The sequence below is a fragment of the Pogoniulus pusillus genome, chromosome 17 (assembly GCF_015220805.1).
Source record: "Pogoniulus pusillus isolate bPogPus1 chromosome 17, bPogPus1.pri, whole genome shotgun sequence".
NCBI lineage: Eukaryota > Metazoa > Chordata > Aves > Piciformes > Lybiidae > Pogoniulus > Pogoniulus pusillus.
In genome coordinates, this window is record NC_087280.1 from 18073933 (window position 1) to 18088810 (window position 14878).

At 41.1% G+C, this 14878-nt stretch overlaps 1 protein-coding gene across 5 annotated transcripts in view; it reads right to left on the reverse strand.

Moving 5' to 3' along the window:
- Positions 1-14746, reverse strand: part of ASB7 (ankyrin repeat and SOCS box containing 7) — a 32323-nt gene extending 17577 nt beyond the window's left edge. Inside the window, exons 1-6 of one of the 5 annotated variants that reach the window (XM_064157999.1) lie at positions 14120-14746; positions 13891-13985; positions 9356-9424; positions 8414-8512; positions 6563-6712; positions 4043-4304 (exon numbers count right to left, since the gene is read on the reverse strand). In XM_064157999.1, coding sequence (XP_064014069.1) covers positions 4043-4253 — 211 coding nt within the window. In that variant the 5' untranslated portion in view covers positions 4254-4304; positions 6563-6712; positions 8414-8512; ... (1 more) ...; positions 13891-13985; positions 14120-14746. Of the gene's footprint in view, positions 1-4042; positions 4305-6562; positions 6713-8413; positions 8513-9355; positions 9425-13805; positions 13986-14119 lie in introns of all 5 variants that reach the window. The other 4 variants (XM_064158001.1, XM_064157997.1, XM_064158000.1 and 1 more) reach the window with 4 other exon arrangements.
- Positions 14747-14878: the final 132 nt, after the last annotated feature.

Consider the following 14878-nt stretch of genomic DNA (forward strand, 5'->3'; position numbering starts at 1 on the left):
TGGAACACTCTTGAATGTTGCACCTAATTTCCATCCATTCAGTTCCTGTGTTAGTAAAGACACAAAAAATCTGGTGGTGCCTTAAAAACTTGCGTTGTGGGGATTTGATTTGTTTAGTTTTAAAAAGGCTTCAGTACTGGCATCGTGCTCTAAAGTACCTCTTCCCCTCTGGAACACAAGCAAGGTGGAAATTAATTTGGAATGATTCTCAGCTTACCTTTGAATCTGCAGAGGGATAAACAAAAGGACTTGGTAAGAAAATATTTAATTAGGAAAGGCTGAAGCCAGTACTTGCCAGCATTTCTTTATCTTGCCTCCATCCTCATTATCAAACAATTACTTTTCAGGCTTTCCATAAATTTGGGGAGAGCAGAATCTAGAAACAAACAGCTGCATTTGGTCACTTCCAATGTTCTTAAATATAAGGCTTTACATAATGACAAACTTTGGGACTGCTTATCAAGAGTACCAAATCACCACCATCAAGCTTGCTCAAGACTAGAAATTTGCCACACCATGATTATCAGATTATTTTAATGCTAAAAGTTAAGCACCTAAGCTAGCCATTTAAACTCTGCTCTTGATGGAACTCTTTTCCAACAGTGTCATTAAGAGAATAGACAGATTCCTAAGCAAGAGTCTAATATTTTAGAGTTTCAATTGAGAGACCAGTGGGGCAGCTCCCCTTCTTTTGTGTCACTCTATGACAGTCTAATCTGGGAAGCCAAGAAAGCAATGTTTGTAGCTTTGTAAAGTACTTCTATTATTTCAGCTTAACTCTCCCAATTAGGGAGAATTCTGACCACAAAGTTTAGAAACATGACTACATAGAGATTGTTTTGAATTTTCTAGGCTAATATTGATACAAAAGCCCTCCAGGAAAGCATGACTGTTCAAATGCAAACTTAATGAGCTGGTTTAGGGGATGAGCATTTGGCATTCTCTAGTTTCTCCCAGATTCTGTGTGACCTTACTGAAAATGAGATAACTTTGCAGCCAAGACTAAAAATAAATACATCTGTTTCAGTCTTTCTTTCTGTTATTCTTCAGTTTCTAGGAAGTTTCTTGAATGATTTCTTCACTTTAATAAGAGTAACCAGAAACTGTCCTGCTCGATTAGTCTTGAAAAGATATCACCAAGAGGCAACCAACTTTCAAGACTTCAGACTGTTGTAATGTTAACAGTGAGGGTTAATAGAACATAGCTCTTGTCCACTTTTGGATTGTCTGTCTCAATGTATTGTTTTGACAATAACAGGAGTACACTAAAGGGAAAAAAAACAAACCCAAAAAAAGCTAAAGGCAAAAATTCAAGATTCCTGAAAACTACATTCCCTATTTTTTAATTGCTTTCTTGTTGACTTGTGGCTCCCAATTGTTTCTGTGGCTGGAAATAGTTGAGTTTATAAAGTGCTCACTTTCTTAAAATGAGGCAAGTTACACAGAAAAAGCAAAATTCATTGTTTTCCATGAAACCTAAGATTCTCCACCTGGTCAACTTGCTGCATTTCATCACTTGCTGAATATTTATTATCTGACCTATTACCTCTGTATCTAGTTGGTATTTCTGCTGGCTTCATCCTTTAGTCTGGGCTGGATTTTTATGCATTTCCCCCATCTATCTTTCTCTCCTTGCTCAGCAGATAATAAAAAGCTTCCTCCCATCCCACCACCTCCACTCAAATCAGCCAATCTGCATGCACAATGCCATCCTCTGGCTCTTTTCTTTGCTGGTGAACAATGATGGAAAGGAAGAAAAAAAAAAGCAAAAGCAGGAGGCAGCCAGGTCATGACTCCCATAAGAAGCTTCCTTTTATTTCCAGGTCAGTGACCAGATTCGTCCTCAGCCTCTATTAGCCAAACTCCATTTCCGTCCTGCTATCACGCAGGACTATGTCAGTACTCTTCCAGCAACTCAGCTCTGAGGCCACAGTACTCTACTCTCAGCAACAGCCCAGTGTGGTTTTCTCATGCCTGTACTAGGAAAATATTTCCAGTTCTGCTAGCCCTCATCACTGCTTTAGATAGCCAAAACTCCCATCTCCTAACAGCCCCTTCCTTCCCATTATCTTCCTCTTTCCTCCAGGACTCAATCCACTTCTCACTACTTATTTTATTGCTAATATATATGATCAGTTCAATACTCTGTTTACCACAAGATTCACACCAGAAAATTACTTTTTCCTTCACCCCAGTATCATTTTGATCCACAGGGATTAAGCAGCAACATCAAACTAATCCATTTCTGAGAGAAAGAAAGGTGGAGACTGTGAAGAAAGGTAGCCACAACCCCCTTGCTAATGAGGCAGGCACGATATAAGTTGTTTTTTTTAAGACTCAGCTCATTCACTGCTTAATAGCTCATTTGTGACATTATTATGTTTTAAATACTCATTATCTTTTATGCCTCCGTTTTGAGGGAAAACAAGGCAAGGCACAAACAGTGCCAATTTGCTGAAGCGCAGCTCTGCTACAGGAAAGCTGTTGTAGATGACTAATCCTCACACTATTTGTTACTCAACTTTTTAGTCCCAGTGATTAAATGCTACACTGCTCCCAGAACTGGGGTGTTTCATTACAGACCGTTTTCAGGAGGCATCAGATTCAGCTGGCACTTTATATAGGAAAGAGTAAGAACAAAAATGTAAAGAAAGCTTAGCTATACAACAAAAATCCATAGCAATACGTGAGGGTGTGAGGTTTCTGGGCTTTGAGACCATCCTCTAATTTACAGACTTAAATCCAACATATTTCAAAAGTCTTGCTGCCTGGAAACTTTGAAAGATCAACCTGAAGGCTTGATATCGTCCACCTGTATTGCATTTTAAAAGCAGAGCTTAGAAGTTCATTATTAGTGCAATTCAGTAGCTTTTTCCCCTTTCAATAAGGTCAGGAGGGTGTGCCAATATGACATGGTTAGAATGAGGTAGTAGGTACCTCAACAAGGTCCGCCTGTTTGGGCTGTATTTCACTACTGCTCTTAAGGAACATATGACTGATGGTGCAAATATCACAGCCACTTAACACCATTCAGTTTTAAGGTTAATCCATACATCTGACAATACTGTGACACACATAAGGGGGCCATATGGCCTCAGATACGTAAAGCATCAGTTTCCCTGAGACTGAAAACAACTTAGTTCGTAATTTATTTGAGAAGAACAGCGCTAAAACAGAGGATGCCATTCTTGAAGAGCTCTAATCAGAATGTGGAGAACATCTACTGATTAATTTCCCTCTCCAGTATCACAGACAAAAATTAAGACCATGCATTTTGTAATTTTAGGTAGTCCTGAAATAAAATACAGCAACAAAAATTCTGACTGTTATCACTTGAGGAGTAATAATTATCACCCAAGTGAATGCATTACTTAAACCCACCAAAACTCAATCGGTTCTAGAAACAAAGTTTCACTATGGATGCATTCCTGGAGGTGGAAACTCCAGTGGACCAGGTGTCATGCTGAAGAACCTGCATAAAGAGTAGTTTGTCTACATGGGAACTTAAGTCTTTAATGCAACTTGTTAACCTGTTGAGAATTCTGAAACACTCTTTCCCAGGATTTCAATTCAAGGACCTGCCTTACTCTAATAATACAACCTAAAAGAGAAGAAAAGCCTTTAGTGAGTGCTGCAAGTGCATTTAATTTGATAATGAGCCCTTCTGCCCTATTTTCATAATGCTTATTCATCCTTTGAACAAAATCTAGGCAATTCTGGAAAAAAAGAAATGCAAAGGAGTCCAGTATTAAGATATAAAGCTAATCTATTACCTCCCCTCACTGCAGCAGAAGGAAACAGATGAAGCACTACTCCAAAGAAGGAAAAATAAAAAAAACAAACTAATAAACCAGAAAACTAACTGGTGCTGGAAAGCCCTACAATGAGGATCTGGCCCCTGGTACTTCTGTTATCAAGCTGGAGCTGCTCCTGCAGCCTATTGACTGGAGGTGGTCCCTCCTTCTCCGGAATGAGGTGCAAGCTGAAGCAGTTTTCCTGCTGTGAGGTAGGTATCAAGATTTTTCCCTTCTAGGCAACTCACCTCCATGTTCAAGAAAAACACGGACACATCTCTCTTTCCCTCTTGCTGCAGAGAAATGAAGCAAGGTCCAGCCATTGGCATCTCGACCGTTTGGAGAGTACCCTTGCTCCAGCATCTTGCGCACGGTGTGAACATCGCCGGCAGCAACTGCAGCCTGAATCTGCAACTCTTCCTGTAGCTCAGGGTTCCTCCGGCAGTGATGGTGTAACATCCTAGCTGAATCTGGCTTTTACAGAAGCGTCATGAGGTCACAGGAGTCACCCTGAATCAATATAAAGCATGAATAAATTAAGATGGAGCCCAGGAAAGAGGTATTTTACAAAACCAACACAGTACTAATGAAAAGCAATGCTAAGATTTACTCCCTACAGGGAGAGCAAAGTCATCTTATACACAGGATAAAAATCAAATCTCGCTGTTGCTAGCAAAATCATAGGACATGGCTCACGTCACCAAATGGCAAAAAAAAAAAGGGATGCTTGAACATCATAAACATTTTCTTCAGAAATGACAGCACCAAATAGCAGTCTGTAACTGAAGCACCTGACCAATATGCAAAGTGAAAAAACCTCCAGAATCCAGCATTCATTTACAAATCATTCACTTATACCATGGCTAATATCACTAACCTCAGAGACAATGGTTAAAGAGATGATCTAAACTGTTACATGAAACAGCACTGCATTGCTACAGCAACTAACTGAGATTAATTTTTTTCCCCTCAGTGAAAAGACTTTCATCTTACTAACAAAACCTATTCCTGTGACCTACTGCACATGATTATTAGTAGCACTGGTGTTCAAACTGAAAACTTTATTTTTACTTCTTCTTCTTCTTCTTTAAATTAATGTACCATCTATATTTTGGCTTGTGGATGACGTTATTAGTACATAAAGACTGCAAAGAGACTCTATATTCCAAAAATCAGACACAAAGATGAGGATATACAAGACCTTAAAATACCTAAGTGTAGCTAATACAGCGCTGTCAAGTACCATAAAAACATGTACCAGAACAATTCAGTTTAGAACTACCTTAGCACACTGTATCAGAGCTGGGGCAAAAGGCAATGTATCTAAAATACAGAACTGTTAGAGCAGGTCCAAAGGCAGCCATGAAGATGATCAGAGGGCTGCAGCACCTCTTCTATGAAGACAAGCCAAGAGCTGAGGCTGTTCAGCCTCAGGTGCATTAAGAAAAATGTGTCCACCAGGTCTAGGTTCTTCTCCCGCTCTCCTCTGGTGAGACCACACCTGGAACAGTGTGTTCAGTTTTGGGTTCTTCAATCTGAGTCAGGGATCGGCTGGAGAGTCTCCAATGGAGAGCTCTGAGGATGACTGGGGGACTTGAACATCTCCCCTGTGAAATAAGACTGAGACCTGGGCTGTTTAGTCTTGAAAAGAGAAGGCTGAGAGATCTTATGAATGTCTGTAAATATCTGAGGGGTAGGTGTCAAGGTGAAGGTGCCAGTCTCTTTTCAGTGGTGCCCCGTGCCAGGACAAGGAACAACAGGTACAAACTAAAACACAGGAGGTCCCACCTCCATGAGAAAACACCATACTGAGGAACACTGGAACAGGCTGCCTAGAGAGGTTGTGGAATCTTTCAAAATCTGCCTGTATATGTTCCTGTGTGACCTGCCCTAAGTGATCCTGCTTTGGCAGGTGGTGGACTTTATCTCTGGAGGTCGTTTCCAACCTTAACATTCTGTGATTCTGTGGAAAAGGCTCCAGGGAGGCCTTAGAGCAGCCTCACAGTATTTGAAGTGGGCTACAGGAGAGATGGAGAGGGACTTTTTACAAAAGCATGAAGTGACAGGACAAGGGGCAATGGCTTCAAACTTGAAGAAGCCAGATTTAGGTTAGACTTTAGGAAGAAATTCTTCACTATGAGGGTGGTGAGGCACAAGAACAGGCTACCCAGAGAAACTGTAGAAGCATCAACCTGGAAGTGTTCAAAGCTAGGTTGGATGTCACTGAGCAGGAGTTCTGGTCTAGTAGAAGGTGCCCCTGACCATGGCAGGAGGGTTAGAACCAGGTAATTTTTAAGCTTCATTCCAACCCAAACCATTCTGTGATTGCAAAGGACAGCAGAGCCTAGACACAAATGTACATTGGGAAGGGAAAGAAAAGAATTATTACACTCCATGCTCTGTTTGAAAAATGCTCATGTGCAGTTCTACTTGCTACTCAGCTATGGACTAGGGAAAAAAGATTATTTAGGGATTCTTCCACAGTACACAAAGTCTGTTAACACTTTCACATGCATTGTGTATAATACTCCATTAACAGGTATTCCTAGAATAGAATGGAATGAAATGGGATAAAGGGAGGGTATGAGAAAGGCAATGCAGAGCAGAGTTTCAAAAGAGTAAAAAATTGTTGCAATGGATATTAACATAGAACAAGAAGGTAAAAAAAGAGAAAGCAAACTATATTTAAACTCCTGCAAAGGTAGTAATGGTAAACCACAAAGTTCTAAAGGTGAAAATGAATTTTAAGCAAAACTTCAAAAACTTACAGTGCCCTGCTTTGTAAGGATGTCAGCCCACATCATCCCCTAAACCTTCTTTTACGTAAATGTCATAAGGATTTCCAGATCCTCATGATTCATAGGTCATTCAAAAGCCATTGCAATCAACTCCCCATATCCCACTGGGCACTTGTTTTCCTGTGATCCAGATATACACACAGACAAGAGAAAAGTGAAAACATCAATCACTGCCATCTTTCTAGATAAAGGCACAACTATCTATTCACTCTTATATAACCTAGTTGTGCCCACTGCAAAGAAGTTATTTATCTGCTTCTAGGAGAGATGCAAACTCATAATTAACAGGTTGCTACACTGACCCTGCTTACATGACAAATATGGAAATTACACACAGCAAATGCCTGTCTTTGACATTTATAAATGCTTCAACTTACCATGTACGGCAACAATCACTACTTCAGCAAGGGCTTATGAAAGAAGACTTTTTAGCTCCACAGATTATAAATGGCTTAGGTACTGGCTTTGTTTTGTTTTATGGTATGAGCTCCATTATCTGACAGTGGAAGGAAAAGGGCTTCACAAACTGCAAGTGCTAACTCAATAGCTCAGCTTTTGCAGCATATTCCAAAAATCAAACTTGGTTAATCTGACGACAATGGAAGTATTTCTACTGATTCTAATAAGCTTTTGCTAAGCTCTTTTCTAAACTCCAATTAGCACTTTGGAACACGCTCACCTATAGGACAGTAAGCTTGACTTCATTCTGGATCACACCACTAATAGTACTGGTAACGGTATTCCAACTACAAGAACAAGATCTTTCTTTGAATTTACAGGTAAAAACTGATAGCAGAAATCTGCTAACACGTTGGAGGATTATCCTTAAAACACAAAGATCAGACTGTGTCTGTAACTATACTTTCTGAATGTGTACAAAACCTAAGCATGAAAATTTCTCTCTCAAACCTAAGAATAACTGACAGAAAGTTAAAAACCAAAAACCTTCTACTGCCATTTTCACAGTCCCTTCTCCTAAGTGCCTAGTACTTGCAAGATCTCATGTGATTCCCAAAATTCCACTGAAACTTCTTGCTCAGAATGCTACAGAATGAGATAGGTTTACTAGACAGGTGAAGCAAAAAGGGATTTGTCATTTAAGGGGCCAGCAGCATTTTCCCTGCAACTATCTAGGAAGACAGTTGGCTAAGAAAAAGCAAAGCTCTTTAGATCACACTTCTCAGCTGGTGGGTATACTTGTAATGCAGCATTACGGAAAGTTGGCACTGGCCCCGTATGTTGCATGTGACTAGCAGAGCTTATTCAAATTAGCTAGTACTAATGTGCATAAGTACTAAAACATACAAAGCAAAAGATGAAGTCAGGCATAAGCAGCTCCTCTCATCACTTGCACACTCTGTAAATACTTATTCTATCTCATTCCATGGCAAGCAATGACATTCAAAACACAAGAATACTTAAGAGTAGCATTAAAGGTTTCAGGAGAGCTCTAGATACACACCAGCTTCAAAAACGTTTGCACTTCTCCTCCACAGATCATTACAATTCCTCCTTGCAAATCTTCACAACATCAATCTTTGGAGAAGGAAAGGAGGACTACTGGAAGTCATTAGCCATTTGGCAGTTAATATTTAATGTTTTGCAACTGTAATCAATCTCACTCAGAACACAGTATGCACTTGGATTGCCACATATCTGCTTGATCCATGCAAGTGAAAAAAATTAAAGAAAGCAGGAGGGCAAAAATGCACCTGCATATTCTTGGTTACAGTGATTAAAATGCTATGAAAATGGAGGACAACAACTACTTAATTGATTTTGCAAGTACAGCAGGATAAATTCAATGCATTCTTGAATTACCTTCTAAGAGACTGTTACTCTTTGATGGATGTCCCACTCTCCATTGTCTTCACTATTCATAATCTTGGGTGCCCATGTGTGTCAAACGACCTGCTATCCCTTTAAAAAAATAAATTCTTATTAGTTGCAAAGAGTAAAAGTGAGAGAATTGCTTACTTTTGCTTTACACCTGTGTTAAAACTCTGTGCTTTAATGCTGTAATGCCAACAAACGCCCAGCAGTGAGTTTTCTTTCATTATATCACTGTCCTCCACAAGTCAGAATGGGGAGAGTTTGATCCTGCCACATGAGGAAAAGGCTACAGAGAATATTTTATGGAAAACAAGAGAAAGAAGAGATGTGCTTCCTCTCTGGAATATACCCTGAAGAAGTGGTGAAACTCTTCCCTAAGGCTCACATGTATCCATCCATGGAACAAGAATGGATGCAAAGGTTACAGCAGGTATTTCTGCCTGACTGCTCAACTTCTCCCTCTCGGAGTCAGATGCCAGGGAAAAAAACTTCAGGATCTATTAGTTCCTCCCAAATCACTTTTGTGGGTTTTTTTTTTTGTTTGCTTGGGCTTTTTCTACCTTTCCCATCTTAAGAACAGAACCTGACAACACAGAGCATTGACTTTGTCCTTCGGCTGGACACCAAAGAGCTGGCTCTACCTCACATGACAGCTCAGGCTAATGCACACTGCCTTCCACAAACCTTCACAACATGAGCAATACCACCACCTCAAAAATCTTCACTGTCTCCTACATGGATAAAAACTATCCTTCTAGTACCAGAGAACAGTTACAATCCCTGCACAGCCTTCTGCTTCAGACTGGCCCTCCTTATTCTCCTTCCTCATCACCTGCAGTTCACAGGATCAGTCCCAACATTTGACCACTTTTCAAAGCACTGCTGTAAGCCTGTACTCATCAATATTATTTCACTAATTTTTTTACACACCTCTGTCTGACCTTTCCTTCATTTTGGCTGCAATCTTCTTGTGACAGAACCCCTTACCATGTATCAACACTGCAATAACAGAATAAATAATAAGAACATTAATTACTTCAGCGTACAGGCGATCACACAAACCCAACTGTGACTTCTTTCTTCTACAAACAAGTTGCACCAAAGCAATTACATGAGCTGTGCAGCTTTTAGCTTAAGTTACAGTTTCTGTCACTTAATGCAACAAAAAAGCTTACTTTCCCGACAGTAGCTGGGAAGAGGAGGATGAAAAAAGCTCTCTTCATCCCTCTTATGCACATTTTTCCAAGAGCTTTGCTTCCCAAGATAAAACATACAAGGTTTGCAGATATGCTCACGTCCCTGCACAAAACTGCACTGCCATGACCTAATTTGATCACATTTCTAGCCTTGTTTTTTCGCATAGATGATCAGTTGTTAGTTCACCTTTTTTTAAAAAAAATGGGTTTTTTGCATGATTTTCACTTTAGAACCCACACATTTTTTATTAGCTGATGCAAATTAGAATTGCACTGACTTCACAGACTACAGACAAGGTAACAGATTGCTCCACTAAAAAAGTAACAAGCTTTTTCCCCCCAAAGGAAAATTAGCTGCATATGGCAAGAGTAAGAGCTGCAACTTTAATAAAAAGAAGTCATATTTAGTGAAAGTAAAATCATTCAATGGCTTAAAGTTTGCTTAAAATACTAATAATCGTAGTAGAAGTGGCACACTAAATAAAGACAAACATCTTCATTATCTATTAATAAAGTCTCACATAAAGTCTCACGCTGTCAAAGAGATCTCAGACTTTTCTACATCAATGTGTCGCTTCATTAAAGTCACTGCAGACATCATGTGGAAAATTAATCCTGACATATGTTTACTTTAAAGAAAGTTCAAGGTTGGTACTAAAAGCAAGACCTTTTAATGCAGTATTTTGCTCATTCAGATGGCCTAGGAGATAGACTTGATTTCTAAGCCCTAAGATTACACATCCAACAGCAGAACAAGGACTATAATTTACTGATGTTAGCCTAACTCTATACAAGTGCACCATTACACATGACATTTAATATCCAGCGTCTATCTAATCAGTGTAGATCCCAGTCATCTGTGATTGAAGTATTCCAAGCAATTTAAAAAAAAAGCAGCTCTGTGGAATAAGGATAATCACATTTGCATTCCTTATTCTCACAACACACTTCTCCCACCCATTTCAAGACTCAAACAAGCTAAATGTGTTCTCACTCAAATGAAATTTTAAAAATGGTCAATATCTCTTTGACAAAGAAACTAAATGCAACTACCATCTTCATATGTCACCCAGTTTCCTATTTCAGGAGCTCTTCAGACAAGAGAGTAAGGCGAGTAATCATGTTATTTGTGTTCTCATATCACAAAGTTTTCCAATAACATGTGAAATATTAACATTTCACAGAGCCTTATCATCCTAAAGCTATTTTCTGCTAGATGTTCTATGCTCCATCCCAGACAGACATCAAGGGTGGTATCCAAGTGGCTGAGATGAAAATCACCAAGCAACACAAGCGAGTTGCTGGGTCTGAAAGCAATGAGTTAACAGTGCACGAATCCAAAACATCAGAGAAGCTTCTACTTCAAAGAGAAGAGGCCTTCACTCTTCCTAAATGGCCACTGGAAGTTACACACTTCTCATCAGACCTTCTATAATGCCATCTTGTAACTTGGACACACTAAATTTAAAATAAACAGAAGAGTTATTCTCAAAGTCCACCATCAACTTCAGGTGTTTCTAGCTCTGCAAGATGCTAGCTAGTGGTGTTATATAGTAATAAACAGCTGTTCTGCAGGTGGCTGAAACTGAAGTAGACAAGTATCATTTTACCAACTATTACCCATTTCACAAAGAGGTTGTGAGGTGTGATTTGGGGCCCAATAGAGTATTAGTGAAATTGTACAGTCAAAGTACCTTCAGGTCTACAAACTGCAGAGCAAGAAACCTCCACCTTCAGAGAGCACTAGTAATGCATCAGCTGTTAGCCATCCTCAAAATTCTCACCTGTACACTGGCAATTACAAGCAGAGCTCAGCTGCTCAGAACAAACTGCAGGCCCAGAAGATACAAATAGAGCCCAGAACAAATTACCTCAAATCCTTCCAAATGAAAGGCCTCAACTGCAGCGCTAAAGCAAGGCCTTACGGATCTTTTTGCGCAGAGAACACTGCATTGGGTTCACACAGCCACAACTCTCCTCCCTCAAGATGTGTGATGAGGAGCTGCAGGGAGCTTGTGCTCTGCAGCATGCTTGGGACTCCTCCTGTATCACACATAAAATACCTCTCTTCTAACAGTGGTGCTGCGACTGAGCTTTAAACAGCAAAAGTCAGATGAAAGCTTAGCCTTGCAAGTGATTCACAGCAAGTGATAATGCATCGTATTTATGTATTTTAACATGACTTGCTATCATTAAAGAATCCAAACACTAATATTACACTAAATGAAAGAAGCAGAAACCAATGGCTAGCAGAAACCACATTAAAGCAGTCACATCAGCCCTAACACTCACAGGAAAGCTGATGAACAAAATGAACGTTGCCTATAGAGTTTATTACAGTCGACCATCTCTGAAAGACTTGCATTTGCTCTGTATTTCTTTTTAATCGAGCCTGAAAGAATTCAAGTGGGCAAAAGTTATTGGATGATTTCAGTGGATAAAGCAAGCTTTTCCCTGTGATAGCAGCATCATGTAAGCAAATGCTGGAACAATGGAAAACAGCCTCTCAGACAGCACATTTCCTTTATGGGTTTAGAATTCACAATAAGGCAAAACAAAACCAAAATGACTACATAGCCTGAAGAGGAGGAGGAAAAAGGGGATGTGCAACTTTATCTAAGGGGCTGGCAATATGCTGTATTTCTTCTAGAGATCAAGAGCAGGATTGCAGTGTATCATTTATCTCCATTCTTTGTTTTGACCATGTGCAAATTTCTGCCAGAAGCTAATTCCCAGATTCCTGTGAACTCAGTTGCAGTCTCTGCATCTGAATCAAACTTTGCTGCACTAGCATTACACATCAGAAAGGAGCTTCACAAACCAAATGAAAATTTGAGTTTCCTCCCAAAGATCTCACAACTTACTGGCACCAAGAGGTGTCCTGTTGGAGGACATCAGTGCAAGACCTGACATTAGATACAGCAGACGGATTGTAAAGAGGGTGTTCTAATAAACCAAGTTTGGATGGAACAAGTGTGCCATAACTGCACTGCTAAGACTGTACTAACACACATCTGTCTCAACTATTAGCATAAAAATCCTGCCTGCAATCACATGGGGCACGTCCACATGTTCCAGCATTACTCATGGGTTTGTGGTATGCTATCAAAACAACATGGGAGTATTTCTTCCTTGTACATTCAGAATGCATCTCAGAATTTGTTGTGCTTGCTTTATGGAAGATCTTCTATTTAATTCCCAATGTGCAGCAGCTACTTTTTATCATATGCTAACGATGTTCCTATTAGAAAAATGATCCATCCATGCTCAAGATCATTCGCAACAGGTCTTGCTCTTTCACCTGCAGCTAAGGCTGAAAAATAATTTCTTGCTGACAATGAAAAACATTCTGGTACAGTCAATGACACCTCTGAAATATGACAAAGACCCGAAGGACCTACATAGAGGATGTAGTTGCCAAAATAAACTCATCTACATTTGAAACAGAATAGAATTAAGACAGACTGCATTAAAAGAACATGCAGAAACTCCATTATTTGGAACACACCGACAGAAGGATGCAGAAAAAGGCTGGCTAACATCATTCACCCCCTACTCTCTCTCCTTCTAGAACCCATCTCTTCATCCTACCACGGAAAATAAGCAATTCTCCCTACAAACTGCTCTCCCTCAGAAACCAAACCTTCCTCCTACCAGCCGATTCAGTTTTGGATGACTCCTTTCATTTCTTCCCTTAAGCACCTCGCAGCATTATCTCCTTACATGATCTCAACCCAAAAAGTACTTGTAAACAAACACCGGCCAAATAAATGAATTTCAATTTTTGCAGCTCCGTTACAATACAAAAAGCCTGACCCACGCAAAAGTCAGGTATGACTAAACCAACACAATGCAATCACCATGACCTACTCCTGCAAAGATTCCAGAATCAGAGCAGGAACAAATCCAATGCTGCACCCCTAAATCTGCAAAAAGGCTTTAAGAAAAGACCATTTTATCTACCCTAAATGAAGTAACTAAGTGACATTCCTAAAAAGAGACAAAAAAACCCCAACCACCATTACGTAACAATACTTAATCAAAATAATGTTTCCCCATTACATGTGGAAAATGACAAAGCATTACAGGAAGAGGAACCCTGTTTCAAATAGGTTTCAGAGCTTGCAAACTTTTAAAGTTCAATAGCAAGGAGGTTTTAAGAGAACAAAGAAATCTACTGCTACCTATTCAAATCCATCAAAACCACGAAAGGATCCAACACCAGCCAAATCATGTGTCTAGGATGTTTTTGAGAGTCTAGATTATCACCTTTCTGGGAGTCTTCCGATTGTTGTTTTCTCTCTTCTCTCTTACTTTGTTGTTTGGAGTCACAATTTTTAATTCTCCTGCAAGGCAGCTTAAACCTAAAAAAAAAATAAAAATAGAACTATGCCACACATGGATATAAAAGAGAACTAAAAAAAAAGGTTAATACCAAAGCAACAGCAGGTCAAAATAAGAAAAGCCTTTAACAATTAGGAAGAAAAACGTTATTTACCTAAATCGGGATCTCAACTCTAACAGACGGGCACTCTCTCAGAAAAGAGTTGGAGGGATAATAATGGCAGGACCGCTACCCTGTCAGGCCAGCTCCTCCAGGGATTGAAGTGAAAGATAAGTACTAAAGAATGGGACAGGAAGTAACCCAGAAAGCAGAGCTGCTGGGAAATTAAAATCACTCCCTTGCAGGAGTTCATGCTTCAGGAACCGTCAGGCGCACACACATAACACACACACAAAAAGCCGGCCAAGCCCCGGTGCAGAGTTCCAAGGCCCAGCGACGGAGAAGGCGACACAGGGCGCCGCTGGGGAACCTGGGGACGCGCTCCGAGGGGGGCCGAGGCTCCCCTACGCCCTCACTGCCCGGAGAACCCTCCTCGGCGGGTAGTCCCGGGAGCGCGGCAGCGGGCCCGGCGGCCCGGAGCCCGTCTGCTTGCCTACCCCTGGGGCCCGGGCTGGGGGCTGAGCACCCCTCCCGAGGAGGGGACAGTAGGAGCCCCCTCACAAGCCGCAGAAGGGGAGCGAGAAGGAGCAGGCCGGCGACGAGTCCTGCCGGAGGGGCTACCCGGCAGCGGCGAGAGGAGGCCCCGCGGCGGGCCATGGGGTCGCGCCTCGCCCCCCCCTCCCCGCCCCGTGAGAGAGTCTGAGGGCAGACAGGGCTCGACCGCTCGCCGCCGTTACCTGTCTGCCACCGGCGGGGGGGCGGGACGGGACGTGGGGGGGGCCGGCGCGCTCCCGTGCGCAGCCGCCCCCCGCG